This window comes from Rhinatrema bivittatum, chromosome 11 (assembly GCF_901001135.1).
Source record: "Rhinatrema bivittatum chromosome 11, aRhiBiv1.1, whole genome shotgun sequence".
Classification (NCBI taxonomy): domain Eukaryota; kingdom Metazoa; phylum Chordata; class Amphibia; order Gymnophiona; family Rhinatrematidae; genus Rhinatrema; species Rhinatrema bivittatum.
In genome coordinates this window covers 35,262,996-35,282,753 of record NC_042625.1, presented here as the reverse complement: position 1 = coordinate 35,282,753, position 19,758 = coordinate 35,262,996, and the positions used below count along the sequence as shown (strand labels likewise).

At 46.4% G+C, this 19,758-nt stretch overlaps 1 protein-coding gene across 1 annotated transcript in view; it reads left to right on the top strand.

Moving 5' to 3' along the window:
- The window catches only part of RILPL1 (Rab interacting lysosomal protein like 1), a 50,193-nt gene extending 30,452 nt beyond the window's left edge, over window positions 1-19,741 (top strand). The window contains 4 exon segments of the mRNA XM_029571011.1: window positions 3,335-3,507; window positions 4,713-4,738; window positions 4,741-4,804; window positions 18,609-19,741. Coding sequence (XP_029426871.1) covers window positions 3,335-3,507; window positions 4,713-4,738; window positions 4,741-4,804; window positions 18,609-18,753 — 408 coding nt within the window. The 3' untranslated portion in view covers window positions 18,754-19,741.
- Window positions 19,742-19,758: the final 17 nt, after the last annotated feature.

Sequence of the window (19,758 nt, the reverse complement as noted above, 5' to 3'; positions counted from 1 at the left end):
GGGCCTTTGGAATGGACTTCATGGTTGTCCATGTTCTTCCTTGCTGATCCAGGTCTTCCGTGGTCTTTATGTGTGTGAGATGGTTCTTTGTTCCGTGTCTTCATATTCCTGGTCATGTTCCTCGTTGGAGCTCCTTCATTGTCTAGTCCTGATGTTTCAGATGACCTAGTTCCAGATGTTCCAAGTTCCGAGTCTACCAGCTCTTAGAGTCCTCCAGATGGCCACCCTGAGGGTAAATCCGTATGGATCCAGTGCCTGTTTCTAGTCATTGGAGCCTCGTTTGGTTGGATCCCCTTCTAGCGCTGGTCTCGCTCCTGCGTGGTTCGCAACCAGCCTTCCTAGGTTGTGTAGGGCGTGCAAGCGGACAGGGTGGTCCATGATCAGCCCACAGTGGGCTGTGTAGGGCGCCCTGAGGGACAGTGCCCACCTGTACCTTGAAAGTTCTAAGTCCTCATCTGAGTCCTTCCAAGTTCCAAGTCTTCGTCTTGTTCCTGCCCTCAGCCTCCGTCTGACCTCATGCACTCGTCGTTCCCAAGTGGCAGGTCCGAAAGGACTTTTGAGTGGCCGGAGGGCTACTCCTGAGACCAGCATTGCGTTGCTGGGTCTCACTGGTGCGTGTAGGTCCAGCGGAGGGCTGATCCTGCTTGGTTCCTGTTCCGAGTTCCTTGTCTCAGTTTGTCCTGCTTGTTCCTGTTCTGCTCGTGCTTGCCTGCTCTCACCTCCCATGGTGTGCCTTGGGGCTCCTCCTTAAATCTTGCCGTGGTTCAGGGGCTCACGCTTTCCCATGAGCTAGCGAACGCGCCTCCATGTACTCACCACCAGCCATAGGCCGCGCCTGCATCAGGATCTGTAGCCCGAGGTCGTAACAGAATCCGAAGGCCTCGAGGCCGCGGTCGCAACACTTGTCTCAACCCTGGAGAAGAACAGCTAGGTAACGGGCAGGACTCTCTTATATGCAGACTCTAGGACACAGGAGCTCTTCTACTTTGCTGCAGGAAGGGGGAGGGGTGATGTTTAGGCATAGTCTTCTGCTGATGTGTATGGAATTCTTCCGCTGGTCACCCTGAGCCCTCGCTCCCCTGCTGCTTTTAACAGCTCAGACATGCATATGTAAACAGCTTATGTGTAGTCAAACAGAGGGGCAGATAGTGTACATTCTTCATTTTAGACCATTAGCCCCCTGTCCCATTGTGGGGGGTCACTGTTCTTGCTGTGTGGAAACTTGACCAATGCTGCTTTATGGTGTCAGCACTTTTCTGTGAGCTGTTCTGTCTGATAAAACTTGCCCTTTGGATAGGCTGTCTTTCGTCTCTCGGCAGATTTGTTGTTTGCACATCTCTGACCTGTCCCTATCCTGGGGCATCTTGCTTCATTATTTGTGGAAAGAAGCTATAGCCCTTAAGTTAATGGACAGATCAGATAACTTGGGCATGTATTGTTATTCTGATCAAAAGTTCCTCATCTTGTTTTTCTGTTGAAACATATATGTCAGCTTCCCATATATGAAGTCAGCATCACTATCATAGAGTAGGTATTTATATTTGGTGCATAAAGTAGTGAAACATCCGATATCTCTTACAGAATTGCTCCATCCCCTTTATCATTTTGGTCGCCTTTCTCTGTACCTTTTCTAATTTGGCTATATCTTTTTTGAGATGTCATCAGAACTGCACACAATACTCAAGATGAGGTCACACCATGGAGCGATACAGAGGCATTATGACATTCTCTGTTTTATTCTCCGTTCCTTTTCTAATAATCCCTAGCATTCTATTTGCTTTCTTGGCTGCTGCTGCAAACTAAGCAGAAGATTTCAACGTATTATCCATGATGATACCTAGATCCTTTTCCAGATTGGTGACTCCTAATGTGGAACCTTGCATTGTGTAGCTATAATCTGGGTTGCTCTTCCCTACATGCATCACTTTGCACTTGTCCACATTAAATACCATCTGCCATTTTATTTATTTAAAAATATTTGTATTTCATGCCCTCCATAGTTCAAGGAAGGTAACAAGGTTACATGCATAAAAACAGAACAATACAATACATAAAAACATTAGCAAAAATCACCATAAAAACTTTTCGTGAGCATTAGTCTGTCTCATGTCGATATTCAGACTCGTGCTGCTTTAACTGTTAAATTTAGGCTTAACCGAAGAAGATTTGTGGAGATGATGGCATGGCCTATGACCTTGCCTGCAACATGCCTGGCTAAAATGTTGCTAGGCTGTCTGTGGTTGTTATGGAGAAGGCAGTTCTGAAGAAAGGTGGTTTCAATGCTGCCTTGAAGTCTTTTTGGTCTTCAGGAGCCGTTAAGTGTTGTGGCAGGGAGTTCCAAAATATTGGTCCAGCAAGGGATGGGGCCATTTTGTGAGTAGATGACAGTCTGGCTGCATGTAAGGAAGGGATCTCCAGCAGAGACTGAGAGGCCGATCAAAGAGCAAATTTGTAGAGTACTGCTGATCCATGGTTATGGACTAGTGGAGCAAGTTTGTAGTGAATCTGGCATGTATTGCGTGCCCAGTCTTACAAAGTCCTCTTGCAATGCCTCACAATCCTCTTGTGATTTAACAACTTTGAATAATTTTGTATCAGCAGCAAATTTGTTGTTCCCATCTCTAAGTCATTTACTAAATATGTTAACTGTTCCTCGTAAACTGTTCCTTGTAAACTGTTCCATGTAAACTGCCACCCGGCAGTAATTATTACTGTTCTCTGTGAACCGGAGCGATATGTATTGTATACAGGAGCTCCGGTATATAAAAACCATAAATAAATAAATAAAATAAATAAATGTTAAAAGGCAGTGATTAGGCATTTTGATTTTTAACTGTTAATGGTTTTTCATCTTAGCAAAGCAAATATTTCCAAAGCAAGTCCTAATTTTGTAACCTTTCTTGTCAGTTGAGTATAAAATTTACATTGCTTTTATACAAGAGCAAATAAAGCAGGGGCAGAGCAACTTTTGAAGGGATTTCCCCGGGTGAAAAGTAAACTGGCTGTCAGAAGATTGCCTACCCTGTGTGGGTAAAAGGACGCGGATCGCTCCCAGACCCGCCTGCTTTTGTATGGGAGGCTTTCCTGGGTAGGGGATAAATCGAGGGAAAGAAATATGTACATACGTTTTGATTTTGGTTATAAAAAATAGCCAAGGAACAAGCAGGAGCAGGTCACTGGGGGGTTCCTGTTTCTTTTCCTGGTGAAGCTTAAGTGGTATCGCTGAGGTCGGGCTTCGGGGCACCCGGAACTGGCTGGGCCCTGTGCTGGGTTCCTGCCCTGCGCCCCAGCGCTGCCGCTCTCTCTTCCTCAGAGCATGTTTCTTACCCTACAGACTGAGCCCAACGACGAGGACTACATTCCTGAATCTGAGAGGAGAGCTTTGGATCTTAAAGACCCAAACCGCCCACGCTTTACGCTACAAGAGCTACGGGACGTCCTGCATGAGAGGAATGAGCTGAAAGCAAAAGTCTTTTTGTTACAGGAGGAGATTGCTTACTACAAAAGGTACAGGACCCTGTTCTTGGGTTTGCCTGATGTCCCCCTCTGAGAGTTGTACAGCCTCCTTTTTCTTAAGCGGGCCACTTTATTTTTTGCTGTATCCCTCCAAAAATATATCTAGTCCATTGTATTTCAAAGTGATATTTAAACTATGCTGCTTTCTGGTTGCTATATTAAATATATAAAAGCCAATAAAAATATATTACTGCCCCCTCCCCCTCCAAAAAAAAAACAAACCAACAACTTGTCCCTTCTCATTCACAGAGAAATATTATGCAGTAATTCTGGTGACATGGGATGCTCCCAGTCCTGGATATAGGCATCGGCACCAAGTTTTGAAGATGCCAAATATCCAGGCTAAGGTGGATGCTGCTTCCGCTTGTTATAGGGCCATGTGCTGGCAGAGCTTCAGAAGGGCGCTGCCGTGGCACTCTGCCTATGGGCACCAAAATCTTAAATCTGGCCCTGGATGCTGCTTGTGCTTGGGCTCTCTATTGGTGTCTATAGGATGCTGGGAAGTTTCCAGCACGGTTAGATACAACATATATTGTACATCTGTTTTCTTGCAAACCTCTGAACCCTCCACAGTTTTGTGGAGCAGTTACAATTTCTTGCTGCTCTTTATCTGTATTTTCTCTGTAGCTTTCCCCCAGGCGACTCCGGTATCTATCTTCCTTCCTCTAGCAGGATGCTGTTTGACATTTATCGGGCTGGTGCAAGGCAATTGTTGGCCAAAACAGTGCCCCAGGCAGGGGCACCCCTCTTCTCTTTTGGGCACTGTGCCTTCCACCCCCCCCACCCCCCAGCTTGGTGCCCATGGCATTCGCTCTTCTTGGCCACCCCTTGGGATGTTCCTGGGAAGGAACACCTGGCAGCAGCTGAGTGGCTGCAGTGCTAACCGGGCCTTGCATTGCATGTACTTAGACAGGACCCTGCCTGTGAGCACAGAAAGCCCTGTGAAATCTGGCCTACGGTGGTAAGGTGAGAGGGAGCGCTCAGAACAGAACTGTCTGAAAGCCAGCTTTGGAGGCTCTGTGACCCCCCAAGAAGAGGTCTCTCAACACCCCCTCCCCCCTTCTCTCTATGCCGTCTACTCATGCCAAATCATGAGTAGGCGGCATAGACAGACTGGACAAGAGAATGGCGGGTGGTGGAGGATTTAAGGGGACAAAGAGAGTAATACAAAGTGATGAGTGGTTTTTGTCTTCTAGTGAAGAAACCGAGGATGAAACAAGTCTACACAGTCTACACCAATAATTCCTCCTAAACCTCCTACCCAGCAGGAGTCTGGCATCAAGCGACTGTAAGTAACTGTCTTGTAAGAATATCCTGCCGGCTTTTCTGAGTAATCCGCACTGCAATACTTCACACACACAGTCTGAGAAGTAATGGGGGCCGATTGTAAAAGGCAGGGGCGCGCGCACATGGACGCACCGATTTTATAACATGAGCGTGTCGGCACGCGCATCTTATAAAATAGGATTTCCGCGTGCGCGCCGGATTTTAATATCTATGTGCGGGCAGGTGGCCTCCTCCACGTGCGGGGGCGTTGATTTTTTTTAAATTACACGTGGCGACGCGAGTAGAGCTTCCCCAGTTCCCGCCCCCCTAACCCCGTCCTTCCTCTCACTTTCCCTCTCTTCTCCGTCCCCTAAATTAACCCTGCCTATCCCCAATCTTTTTTTTATATTTATACTTACTGCTCCTCCGGAAAAAGAGGTAAAGCCGGCGTGCGCTTCCCTGGGACAGCGTCTAATGGCGCTGTCCTGGCTCGCTCCCCCATCCCGCCCCTTTTCAATCGTCCGGCACTTCTGCACGTACCGGGGGTTACGCACGTGGCCAGGCCCTTGCGAAAATGCGCTCGGCGCGCGCGCAGGGACTGGCCCACACACATAACCCTGGTTTTACCATGTGCGGGGCTTTTAAAATTTGGCCGAATCTTTTTACCTGATGCGTACATGATCTCAGCATCTTAGAGATTAGAAATGTATAACTTTTTTTTTTTTTTTGTCCTGATTTCCAGTTCATTAGGGATAGGAAAACCAAATGTAATTAGATAACACAGAGAAATTTGACACAAATACGGTGGATCACTGTAAGATTGAGCTCAGTATCATCTGCTGTTGTGAGGCAAGAGAGTCCATAAGAAAATGAAATAGCCTTAAAAAGTACTCCTGTTTTTGGGGGGGGGTTTTTGTTGTTCAGCATTGTGGTAACATGGCAGCTGTGGCTTAGGAAAACAGCCAAGGTAAATAAGGAGGCTGATTCTGGCTGTTCCCCAGATGCAGTTTATTTACAGTGAGAAAACCCCAAATCAAACAAACAGTGCAGCCCACCTTAACTTCAGGAAACACAAGGTCCTTTAAAGTAGGGTTGGGTCCCTGGGGTTTCCAGGTGCTGAGTTCTTAAACTCTGCTGAGGGGCTCCTCCGTCACCCAGGATTCCCTGAGGGTCTGGATGTTAGGGAGACAGCTCCCTCCTGGTCCGAGGGGGGTTTCTGTATACTCCCTCACAAGTATTATAGTTAGGAGTCTCTGCTTCTTATGGCTCAGGTGTAATGTCTTTGATATATGATTCGGAAAACATGAAAAGACATTTAAAAGAGAAGCTCTCGGCACTTTTTACAGTTGGCGAGAAACTTGAATAACTGCTTTCAAAAGCACTTTTACTTTGTAGTTTGAAAGTGAAAAGTACTGAGCTATAGTGATTTTAATTTCCCTTCCTTTCACTTCAGTTTACTGAACCAAACCCTGTTCCCATGCTGTATACTCGGAGCTCTGTAACAAGGGATCAGGGGCAGCTACACGCTGCCAGTACTGTGGTTGCAGTGAATCGCTCCTGTGCTGGGTAGTTTCCACTTTCTGGCTGGTTACTTGGTTTACTGTTTATTCCGGCAGCAGTGGATAAACAGTGCAGTCTCTGGATTCTTGGATCCTGGTGTTTTTTAGAAGGGGACGTCGTTCCTGCACAGCAGGTGCACGGCCCGTATGTGTTCCCAGTAGAAAGATCAAGGAATAGGCCGATCAGCGTGCAGACAGACTAGGGAGGATTTGACCAGTAGCCTTTAACTTCTACAGAACAATGTGCTCCTTCTTTGTGCATCCTTTGATTGACTTTGTCTCTGTTCTTCTGCCTTTGTGCACAATTATTTTTATAAGAACACCTAGCGTAGACCAGGGGGCAGAGCTTTTGCGCATGGGGGATTTTTAGAAGGTCAAATGGCGGCAGGACCATGTTTAATCTTCCTGCTCCTGAGGAAAGCGTCATCGGAGTAGCTTGGATGTTATCTTAACAATGAGATATTCAGCAGCATTGTTCATTGTATTTCTTCAATGAGAGAATGTTTACAATTCAGACAGTATATATTGTGGACTGCTAGTTCCTCCTTTCCCCCTTTGTTTTTCTTCCAGCTCAATTGACAATAGGGGTTGGGATTCTGGGACCATGAACCTTCGTTCTCAGCTGTGGGGTTTTGTTTTCCTCTGTTTTAATATTTATTTAATTAAAATATTTATAATCCCCCCCGCCCCTCCAGGCAGATTACAACATTCAACATAAAACAATATAACATGAAGCAAAACATATTGTGGCGAACGTAATCTGCAATTTCCAAAAAAGAAAAAAAAAACAAACTTCTGTTGTTCCTAGTCTGCTTGGCAGAGGCCGGGAGCAATAGACTAGAATGCCTCCCTCATGGGATCTAAATGTGGCCACCTGGTGTTGCCCGTTTTACGATGACTGCGACTCTGTCCCATCCCAGGAGCTGTGAATGCTGCCTTGGGGTGCGGAAGGTCCCGTCCACAAATTAAATGGAGAACCCTCCGCTTGGCAGGCTAGCCCCCCCCAATTCATTATTTGATCAATAAGCCCGCACTTCAGGGAATCGGAATATGCTTTACTCTCTTCCTTTCTGCTTGCCTTCCCTGTCGCTTTACTGATCGCTCCATAGAAGCTGAAGCATTTGTCCAGATACCAGTGAAGCTGGGACTGAAGAAACAAGAATGACCCTGAAACGGGATCACATTCTTTGCCACTCAAGCCCCTGTCACAAAATAATCAAATTGAACGCATGGAAATTCATTTTTACCTGATCCTGTGAGGTTTTTGTTTTTTTGTTTTTTTTTAAATAACAGTGTCACTTAAAAAAATAGAATATCTTCTTAACGTTCATCTGCTATTAAAGATTTTAAGGTTCTTTGACGTTCTGTGGATCAGCTTGTCCTTCGCACATCCATTTTCCATACGTGGAGTGAGCCAGCCTTGTAAGTCGCTCTCACTCTTCCTCCTCCGCCCGTGTGCCTTCCAGAATATGAACACTCAAGACAACCATTGATAGTGAAGGGGGGTGGGCTTATAGGGCAAGCTGACCCTATGTATAGTGCTTTGTACACTGCCTCATTTTGATTGCTGATTTATAAATAGCAATAAGGATAAAGAGACTTTTACATTAAATCTTTTCAGGTGTGTTTTTTTTTTAACAATAAAATTATATTTCTACCATTGAGCTCAGAAAAAAGATCCTAAACAGCAGTCTGGTCATTGTACTTCAAACTCTCTTTCAAGGAAGAATTTGAGCGAGTATTTGGTACGGTTGGTGTTCAGGAAAACTCTACCAAGCAATACTTCTGAGGGACAGATGGGAAGTGAAAAGTACTCGCACCATAGTAATTAAAGCACTAAATAGTGCAGCACCTCCGGGATCATGCAGCATCCCAGGAACATGGCTGAACTTCCTGCAGCTCCCGAGTCCTTTCATAGGGCCTGCTGGCTGGACTTCCTGTGACACGCACAGGTGACATCACATCCTGCCTAGTATAAAGGGAAGCTGCGAGCCACCTCTCAGGACCTTTGCAACAGGTCCTCTCCTTGTTCTTCAGTGCTAGTTGCTACAGCGTGGTCCTGCTTTTGTCTGTGTGTTCTTGCCCTCTCCTCCTTGTCTTGTTCTGTTTCTCCTCTGGCCTGATTTCTTGTTGCCTGGACCTTGACTTTGCTTTGCTCCCTGCCTGCCTTGACTTCAGCCCAGCCACCGACTTTGCTTCTTCTACCCAGTCTGGGAAGCCCTTCTGGCTGCCAGAACCTGCGGGCTCAGCCCAAAGGTGGGGGTGGCTGGTCAGGCCGAAGATCTCATCTTGTGGTGTCTCAGCTGCCACCTGTTAAGGCCTGTCTTGTGCTTGCAGAAATGGGCAGTACCAACTCAACAGCGGCCTGGGGGCTCACTCCCCCCACTTTGTGACGAATAGTTTTTGAAACTCTTTTAAGCCGCTGTCTTGTCCTTTCAGGAAGCAGCTGCATGAGGATGGCTGTCACAAATGCCATCAGCCATACTGATCTCTGACTGGTCCATGCAGTGCAACACCAGTTATGACAACATAGCCAGTAGGGTTAGGACTGCCAGCTTTCAGCTGTGGAAAGGCCAAATGTGTGGAGACGCTGAGAAAAATCTTTGCCAATGGCGTCTTCGCACACGCAGCTGTTGTTAAGTCCCCCGCATGCGTTGAATTTGGAGAATCACAAATCCCTGCTACCTATATCAGTGTTGTACAAGCATTTTAATAGTTCTTTACCATTCCCTCCTTCATTAGTGCCCAGTTCCACCCCTCCCTCCCACGGCCCCCTGACTCCCTCTGCTCTCTACACTACTCACACGCTGTAGATGCTGCTGTTCTACAAAGACCCAACACAATTTTATTAACCATTCCATTAGCATGACTGCACAGTAACCAAGTTACGTTGGAAATAAAATATTATAAAATAATCCCTCATACAAAAACCCATCCAGAGGTAGGGGCTGTAAAAGAATTCCTATAAACTAGCATAACAGTGGGACGGGAATCAAAGCTTAAAATACCGAAAATCCAAACTTCTAAACCAATGCACACTGCCCGCGCCACTTCACCAGCACTTCTCTGCTACCCCTTCCTCACCGCACCTTCCCTCCATGCAGTCTGTCCCTCGCCTTACCTTCAAGACCCCCACACCTTCCCCATTTCTCCCTTCAACACTTTTCTCCCTCCCATTCTCCTCTCCCCCCAGCTCTTGCTTTAGCACTGCACTCGCTCTCCTTCCAGACCCTGTGCCTGTCTTCAGTGGCATCTGCCGCCGGCCTGAGTTTGGCTCGAGGGAGGTGAGATGTTTGTGGAAAGAGGGGGAGGGGGAGTCCTGCAGAGAGCAAAGCAGCCCGGTGGCAGCTATGGGAGGGAAGAGAGCAAGGCAGAAAGGATGTCCAAAGAGGCAGAGAGGGAGAGAGCAAGTGGCCTGGCACGGACTCAGTAGGGGAGAGAGTGAGACAGCCTAGCATAGGGGAAGGGAAAGGCTGGAATAAAGCAAGGAAGCTCATCTCTACCGTTAACAGCAGTGATGGGTGTAATAAGCGGTCCGACAGCAGGGTGGATATTTAGCATAAGGCAGTCCAGAGGCAAGAGGGAGGAAACTGAAGAGTGAGGAGAGCCTGTCAACAGAGGGAGCAGATGGAGTTAAAACGGTAGTAGCAATGGAAGACATTTGATGGCGGGCAAGTGGCAGGAGCCAGGGACAAGCTGGGGGCCTCAGACTTCAGCTGCGCTGCCCAAAGGTGGTAGCGTGGAGCAGGGATAGATGTGCGATGTGGTGGCTCGAGAGGACAGCTTTACCACCCCAAGCTCACGGTGCCTCAGCAAACGGCAGGCTGACGAGGCAGGAGCAGGGCTTAAGGCGGCAGCGGCAGCAGCATGGACTTTGCAGTGTGGCACATGGTGGACTCCAAAAAAAGCTGAAGTGACACCCCCCCCCCCCCAGCGTCAAAAAGACCATGCAGGCTGCCGTGATGGTGCAAGGACATTGGATGAGCTCAAGTGACCTGGTCACTCTGGGGAAGAATGCAGCTGGAGGGTCACAAATCAGGGCAGTTCAGTGCATTTTAGCCCCTCCCGGTTCTTATGATTCTTTTGCTCCTGGGGCTGTTACCAGGCTGTACTGGATGGACGTGCAGGAAGCGGCTGAGAGCACTGTAACGAGAATGAACTGAACTGGGGCAGGCTAGCAGTGGTTATGTGCCCAGGGGGTTCCAGGGAGGCCCTGCTGAGAGAGGTTGTCTTCAGGCACGGCATTGACCTCCTCCCACGGTCAGTTATGTGGGCTGATTAATGCTGACCCCTCCTGACCTTCCTGAATTTCCTGTGTAGCTGATCTGTTGCCTCCCTTTTCCTTGGCTCTGAAGTTAAAGCGTATTAGTACAGATAATTCGGCCACTTGGAAAATGAGCACAATCCTTAAGAAACACCCCCCGCCCCTTTGCTTGTTCTCTTTAGAGTTAAAGCTGATTCTTGAGGAGCCATTGATGTTCGTTTAACAGTTTTGGAGGTCTCACTTACCGAGCTATTTGTCCTGGAGTCTAGCCCTAGTTCAAGGCAGGTTTACGTCAGCCTAGCGTAGTTTAGGTAATGGAAACAGCTGAGGTTTATTTGTTTACTGCCAGTTTATCGCACTTTCTCCAGATCTGCATTGAGCATGCTTGTAATTTTCTTGTCAAACGCTGAGTAATTTGCATGTATATAAACAGTAGCTTTGTGCTAAAAATTGCACCTTACAATGTAATGTGTACAATAACATTGACAATTTGAAAGGCGTTCGTAGACCGTAGGCTGCCTCATTTAGGGTAAAATAGTCTCTTAGCCCTGCACTAATCACATTTTTAAATCCTGTTTCTTCAAGCTGCTTATTAATGTTGTGTTTTCGGCACCTGGAATCTATTTGCCTCCTCTTTCCAATGTTTTGGGACGTGGTAGTGAAATCAGGAATAACGAGGAGGACAAATTTGGTTTAGTACAAGGTAGTCAGAGTCAAGTAACCAGGATTCTGTGATACAAAAGAAATCAGGTTGTTCTCTGAAGATAAGATCATATAGCATATGTAGTTTGCTTTTGATAGGTTGAGCATTAATCAAACAAATTAAAATCTCAGAGGCATTATGACATCCTCTGTTTTATTTGCCATTCCCTTCCTAATAATTCCTAACATTCTGTTTGCTTTTTTGACTGCTGCAGCACACTGAGCCGACGATTTCAATGTGTTATCCACTATGATACCTAGATCTCTTTCCTGGGTGGTAACTGCTAAGATAGAACCTAACATTGTGTAACTACACCAAGGGTTATTTTTCCCTATATGCATCACCCTGCACTTGTCCACGTTAAATTTCATCTGCCATTTGGAAGCCCAATCTTCCAGTCTCACAAGGTCCTCCTGCAATTCATCACAATCCACTTGTGATTTAACAACTCTGCATAATTTTGTGTCATCTAATTTGATCACCTCGCTTGTCATACCCCTTTCCAGATCATCTACCTTATAAATGGGCTCTGACCGATGGCCCGCAAATGCGCAGTAGAGAGCAACTCTACCGCGCATGCGCGGGCGAGCACTTCGGTCAGAGCGAGGGTGCCTGAAAAAAAAAATGGCGCTGGGAGGAGCGTGAGGGAGGAAGGGACCACCCCCCCCCCCGGAGATCTTCCGTCTGCGGGTTGTGGATAAGCTGAATGGGAAGGGGATTGAGAGAGGGGGAGTGACTGAGGAGAGGGAGGGAGGGAGGTGAGAGAGAGGGGGGAGTGAGTGAGGGGAGGGAGGGAGACTAGAGGGGGGAGGTGAGAGGAAGGGAGGGAGAATAGAGGTGGGAGGGGGAGGGAGTGGGAAGGAGAATGAGTGGGAAGGAAATGGACCGAAAATTTTTTTTTAAATGTAGCCCGTTGTTACGGGCTTAACGGCTAGTTTATAAATATATTGAAAAGCACTGGTCCAAGTACAGATCCCTGAGGCACTTCAGTTTACCTTTTTCCACTGTGAAAATTGACCATTTAATCCTATTCTGTTTCCTGTCTTTTAACCAGTTTGTAATCCACGAAAGGACATCGCCTCCTATCCCATGACTTTTTAATTTTCTTAGAAACCTCTCATGAGGCACTTTGTCTAACGTCTTCTGAAAATCCAAATACACTACATCTACCGGTTCACCTTTGTCCACATGTTTATTAACTCCTTCAAAAAATATAGGAGATTTGTGAGGCAAGACTTCCCTTGGGTAAATCCATGGTGGCTGTGTCCTATTAAACTTTGTCTATCTGATTTTATTCTTTATAACAGTTTCCATGATTTTTCCTGGCACTGAAGTCAGGCTCACTTGTCTATAGTTTCCCAGATCACCCCTGGAGCCCTTTTTAAATATTGGGGTTACATTGGCCACCCTCCAGTCTTCAGATACAATGGATGAATTTAATGATAGGTTACAAATTAAGGGGCAGATTTTAAAACTTATGCGTGGGCGTAGATTTGTTCGCGCATCCTGGCACGAACAAATCTACGCCTGATTTTATAACATGCACTGCCGCGCGCATGTTATAAAATCCAGGCTCGCGCAAGGGGGTGCACACATGTGCACCTTGTGCGCGCCAAGCCTGAGGGGAGCCCAGATGGCTGTCCCCGTTCCCTCCAAGGCCGCTTCGAAATCAGAGCGGCCTTGGAGGGAACTTTTTTTCCGGCCCCCCCCACCTTCCCCTCCCTTCCCCTATCTAACCCATTCCCCCCCCTCCTTATTTTATTTCTTACGCCTGCCAGAGGCAGGCGTATCTTGCACGCACCGGCAGGCTGCCAGTACACGAACCCCCGACATGGCTGGAACAGAGGAGGGCTCGGGACACGCCCCTGGACCGCCCACTTTTGAAAGCCCCGGGACTAACACACGTCCCAGGGCTAGCGTGCACCACCGAGCCTATGCAAAATAGGCTCGGCGCGCGCAGGGGCATATTTTCTCAGGTTACACGTGTATGTTATACGCATAGCCTTTGAAAATCTGCCCCTAATTGTAGTGGGTCTGAAACTTCATTTTTTGAGTTCTTTCTGACCCCTTAGGGTGTATACCACCCGGTCCAGGTGATTTACTATTCTTCACCGTGATTTGATTCAGTTCATCTAAATTGTCATCCTTAAAAACCGTCTCCGGAACGGGTATCTCCCCGACATTCTCTTCAGTAAACACTGACGCAAAGAATTTGTTTAGACTTTCCGCAGTGGCTTTATCTTCCCTAAGTACCCCTTTAACCCCCTCGATCATCTAACAGTCCAACTGACTCTCTGACAGGCTTTCTGCTTCGGATATATTTAAAAATGTTTTTACTGTGAGTTTTTGCAAAAGGCCCCAGCTAAAGGATCGGTGCACCAACCCTGCAAACTGGTTTGCTCTCAGTGTTTTGAAGTGGCACAGCTTTGGCCCAAGGATTTAATTTGCTGCCGCTTCTGGAAAGCAAAAAAATAATATTCCGCAGGAAAAAAATAAATAAAAGAGATGCGCAGAAAGGGTCGTGGGACTTTTTCTCCATTCTTCAGTGTTAGGGCAAAGATTCTGCAGTGCTTCATGGGGAAGTTTTTGATTGCACCGTTTTCTTGTCCTTGTGGATTTATTTAGTTTTCTTGGCTGGAAGTTGCAGAAAACTGAAGCTTTGTAGTGTGGTGATGGGGAGAGTGGTGCAGTTTCAAAATGGTGCAAGCAGGGGCTGCTGGCCCGGTGGCACCGGGCCTGGCAAGTGGACGACCTGGCAAGTGGACGACCCAGTGCTGGGCCAGCTCGGGTCGTCCACTTGCCAGGCCCAGCTGGGGATGCTGCCGAGGCAGACACTCACAGATACTGGGGGGGGGGGAGTTTGCAACAGCTCCACCTAGTGGCCAGATGTAGGGCACATGATTGCAGGGTTCTGAAAGGGGACCTGATGGATGGCCCCTTGCAATGACTAGACAAGGTATGTTATGGTGGGGGTGGGAGAGAGATAAAAAAAAAAAACAAAAGTAAAAATCCCCGGATGGTTGTGAGTGAAGACTGAGTGCCAACCCCAGTTCCAACTGAGCTGGAAGTCCAAAGGAGCAGGAAGATATTCCTGGGCCCAAAAAAATAAAAATTGTGCCGAGTGATGGGAGGGTTGCACTCTGGGGCAGATTTTCAAAGGGGTACACGTGAACCCCCCAAAAACCTGCCCCAAGCTCCCCCTGCGCGCACCAAGCCTATGTTAAATAGGCTCGGCGGTGCGCGCAAGCCCCGGGGCTTTGTTAGGGGGGGCATGTCGGGGGGCGTCGCGACATTCGGGGCGTTCCGGGGGGGGGGGCATGGCGCCGGCCCAGAGGCGTTCCAGGAGCGTGGCTAAGGCCTCCAGACCAGCCCCCGGGTCGGGTGATGGCGCACCAGCAGCCCACCGGCGCATGCGAGTTATGCCTGCCTCAGGCAGGCGTAACTTTTCAAACAAAGGTGGGGGGTGGGGGGTTAGATAGGGCCAGGGGGATGGGTTAGGGAGGAGAGGGGAAGTTGGGGGATGGAAGGAAAGTTTCCTCCGAGGCCGCTCCGATTTCGGAGCGGCCTCGGAGGGAACTGAGGCAGGCTGCGCGGCTTGGCGCGCATAGGATGCCGATTTTGCGCAGCCGTGCATGCGCCGACCCTGGATTTTAAAGGATACGCGTATTAAAATCCGGCGTACTCTTGTTTGCGCCGGTCGCGCGAACAAAAGTACGCGCGGGCGCACTTTTTAAGAACCTGCCCCTCTGTGCATGATGCTTAAATCAGCCGCTAGTGACCAACCAGTCTCTTGGGAAAGAAATGTATCTGGTCATTTGTGCTAGCAATAAGAAATTGAGATGCTTCCATCCCTTTTTTTTTTTTCAGCATTGAATCTCATCTTAAGTACCATTGTTTACTTATTTTTACCTCCTGGCTTGTCTGTCTCCTCTCCGTTGTGATATTATTGCAGGTAATAAAGGGACTGTCTGTGCCTGCACGTTCTCTGCTATTCCGCACACACTGCAGCACTCTGGCATGTGTTGGCCATCCACGGCATGATCTCTCCACCAATGTTATTGGCTGTCCTCTCAGGAGTAGTGCTGTGATCTAATGATTTAGAAGCTGCTAGGGCTGCATGGGATGGAGGACTGTCTGCACCCATCCTGAAAGAGCTGGTGCAATTTCACGGAATAATTAGAATGGAATAGATCTGGTCCACGAATGGGTGTAGTGGGATTGCGGGGAGACTGTAAGGGATGTTAGGGAGGAAGTAGGTGTCTTCTTTCATGAACTGGACCACTAAGCTTCCTTTTCCCCCGTTTATTGCGCACCACCTCCTCCACCAGCCAACATGCCTAGGTGCCACGCCTGTGCCCTCAGTGGGCTGGAGGGAACTCTCCTCTGAGGTTTACCCTCAGCCCAGCTCCATCAGCCAGCAGGGGGTCATCTTCTCTCTCCTCCCAGGATCAAGCACTTTCACCCTGCTGCCCTCCACCCCCATCAGACAGGAGGCTGGGACTCCTCTCCTGCGCTCTCACATTTGCTTGAAATCAGAATCATATCAGGCATTTCTTTAATGATATTCTGGCACCATTTCTCCTGTTAATGAATAGCAACTTGCCCCCCTGCCTTTTCTTTCTTCTCTGAACTCTAGAGCACTGATTGTTGATAGCTGCTGAATGAAGGTACGGCCTGGGTCTCTGTAACCATCGTTTTTGAAGATGGGGAAGAAAATGTGGGCAAATTAGGAAGACCACTTCATTGCCCCCCTCCCCATTAAAGAAAAGCCTAATTTCTACTTACAAATTCACTACCAGATGTGGGAAGCGATATATGAATAATTCAGTAGCAACACCCAGCATTCATGCCAAGCAAATAGAAAAGAGCTGTTTTAGACTAGCATGGATATATTCTTAAACTGCTCATTGTAGACTTACCGCATGTGCGCTGGCTCTAGGCCATGGTTTACCATAAGACGGGCCACACTCACTTCAAATAGCTTGAATGCAACAGTCTTGTGTTTTTTCTCCCATTTGTAAAAAGTCCGTTTTGACCCGGGATGGTTCAGTCTGTAGCAGCCCGCGTTCTGTTTGTCTGAGCTGTCGTCTGGCACTTCACATGCAACGCTGCAGTGTAATCAGCTTTTGTCACCGTGCTCTGTATGTTCTCCGAGGAACAGAACTGGTAAAAGAAAGGTGACCACATGTTTTTCTGCCTCCCTAAAAATATCTCATTTGCATTACAACAGTGATTTGAATTTGCATACTGCTTATGCACCTGGAGGGAATATTTATAGAGCAGTTAATGAAACTGCTCATGGAAGGAAGCCTCTCACAGTTGGAGATATTTTGGGTGATGCAGAAGTGTTTTGCTCTGATCTCTATTTAAAAGAGAACCTTAAATATATGTGATAGCTGAAAGTAATTCCATGCATTGTCTTGGTGTGTTTTGTATAGAATGTTTTTAATTCTTCTTCCAGTCTTTTTACCTTCTCTGTCTGTACTTTTCCAACCAGGATATTTACAGCCATAATGCCTATGGTGGCAGCTGGATTGATTCCAGATGATCCCACATTGCAGCCAATCAGAAGACTTGTTTCTCTTGTAGGAACTTTTATTTTGCCTTATTTTTTTTCCAATAATGTTTAGTGCTGGTTTTGCATGATGCTTCACGTGCATTTTAATATGTGCAGCTGGTTGCATCCTGATTGGCTGACTGTGGGATCTGTTATCACCGAGAGATTTTAAATCTGCCAATCAGAATGATCAATCGGTGCATGACGTGCTTCAGTCCGATTGTCACTGGCGAGCAGCCCTGGCTTCATTTTAAATACTTTTTTTTTTTGTTGTTGATGGATAATATGCTAATGCACCTCTCCATTATCAAGTTGGCTGAAATTCAAGTAAAATCTGGAGGTGTTAATACAGTGGCTACTAATCCCTGATCTTTACAAATTATAACAGTGCTTTTTAAAATATTTGTCTGAAAGGCAGAATATAAACAGGGCTATAACTAGGACCAATGAAAGAGCAAAACTGAATACTGCCAAATATTGCATTTTAAAAATGTGATTTTATAAAGCCACGGATTTCCCCAATGCACTATCTGCTGCAACAGTGCCAGAAAAAGCAGCTATGGGCTGTTGCTCTTTCTTTGCGTTCTGTCTGTCGAGAAGCTGGAAGCGGCTCCCACTGAAGCCCTATCCTTTTGAAGCGATGCTTAAATGGATCAACTCGTTTGGTGACCACAGGATTCCTAAGTCACTGTAGTGTTCAGTCCATGGTGGTTCACCTCTCCCCTGGACATGCTGTGCCCCTGCCCTGGGTACTACTGATTTTTACCTGAAATCTCTCTGTAGTTTTTACAACAGGAAACTGAATTTCTTGGCTTTTGTCTTGCATCTATCTGGTGAAAATAAGGATCCCTGTTCCTTACCTAGGCAAGGGAGCTGGGAGGAGTGGAAGACAGGGGGAACCTTGGCAATGCCTATAATGCTGAGGGCAGCAATCTAATACTACCATCTTTTTTTTTTTTTTTACAGATCCTATGGTTATTTGTTCTCTTGGCTTCCCTAGTTATGGCCCTGACTGCAAAATAGTTATATTTTGGATGACCAATTAACATATTTTCTAACATAGAAGATGTAAATTCATACAAATCTCAAGATATCTACTTCTACTCTGTTTTAGCACCTCTGAATAACACAACTGTATCAACCTGCACTCTTACTTGTAAATCAACTCAAGATATTCAAACTTTTTGCTCTCTTAAATGTTATGCTCATGAATTTCATGAGTGGGAATACATACAGAGCATGTTGTAAGCATAAATGTTTTGCGGGCATCATGCGTATCCAAGAGTGAACTGATGAGCTTTTCACACCCACGTGATGCTAATTACAGTCACAGGTGGTTCTACAGATCTCCACTAATAATTGAAAGTCTGGCCCTGCAGTTTGGTGATAAGGCTGTGCAATGCAGATCCAAGTTCAGGTCACTAGTCTGTGGAAGGCCAAGTCCATCATTAATGACTCAGACAAGCCTCGACTCAGATGTTAATCACCTCCTGATGCTGGGTGGGCTGTCAGCACTGAAGATGTAGGACTGGCCAAGAGGCCTCATCGAGGGCTGTCTTAATGGACAACGGGTGCCATCCAGAGTCAGCCTAAAATGAATGGGAGGGATTCCTGTGATTTTTCACAGATGGTGACCTTCTTGGGGGGCATATTTCTAGCACTGGCTCACATGAAGTTTTGTCCTTGTTGTATTCAAAGATTATGAAGTGGAGCTGATGTTTTTTCTCTTGTTTCCTTTTGAAGGTTTAGCTTTTTCTCACGAGATAAAAAACGTATGTCAGCGACACAGAGAATTAACCAGTCCCAAGAATCTTTTGGCATATGGACAGAGTACAACAAAGATGACGACTACACAGAACAAGGGCAAGAAGCTTTACAGCATCTGTGACAGAAGCTATTTCCCGATCAGGACGAGATTAATATTTCAACCAAACCTGGCCACTAAAAGTTTTTTACCTTTTTGACTTTTTTTTTTTGTTGTTGCTTTGCGCAGCTGAATGGTTACACTACAAGTCAAATGTACTTTTAAAAAAAGGGAAAAACAAGTATAAGCTGCTTATTCAGTGACTGTGTCCAAAACAGTGATCCAAATGCCAAGGTTGTTGGTGCTCTAGTGCTGTCAAAATCAAAGAAGGCTCTCGGTTATACATGTGGTCTGACTTGAATATTAACTTTCAAATAACACAAGCTTTGTTTTTTAACCAGAAACTAAGTGTGCCACTTAAATGTTCATTTGTAGGGGCAGTTTCTGAATAAACCACATCATTGCAAACCATGCAGATGCTTCTAATACAGCACTTTTCATGCACTTTCAAAAGGAAACTACCCACGCTGTTTCTTTTTTTTTTAATTAACAAGTGCAAAGTGCTATATGTTTGGGTGGTGGATGGGAGACAGAAATAGCATGCTTGCATTTGGAAAAATCAAATGTACGCGTGCTGCTTTCCTCCCCGATCCAATCATGGGCCCCCTAGGAGCACCTCTTCAAGCATATGAAATATATTTATGAAAACTTATTTTTAATTCATCTTTTTTGTTTACAAAAAAGTTGCTTTTAGCATTGTTACCAAAATTTTCAAGTTGATAGTATATAAACTGTTCTTTTCCAGAGCAAATGTTCCTGCCAAGTTATTTGTTTCATTCTACATAGCCAGTGTCCATTTCTACTTCTTACGTGAAGACTCCTTGGGGTAGATTAGAGATGAAATAAATAATGATGCTAGGAACCGTGCTTCAGAGGGGACATTTTACCTTATGTCTAGTGCCTAATGCATGTACATAGTGTAGATAGTAGGGTGGCTCACATTTTGGCACAAAAGTTATTCAGTATTAACAAAGACTAAACTACTTAATAAAATGGAGACATTTCAACCTTTCATAGAGAAAGTGTGTT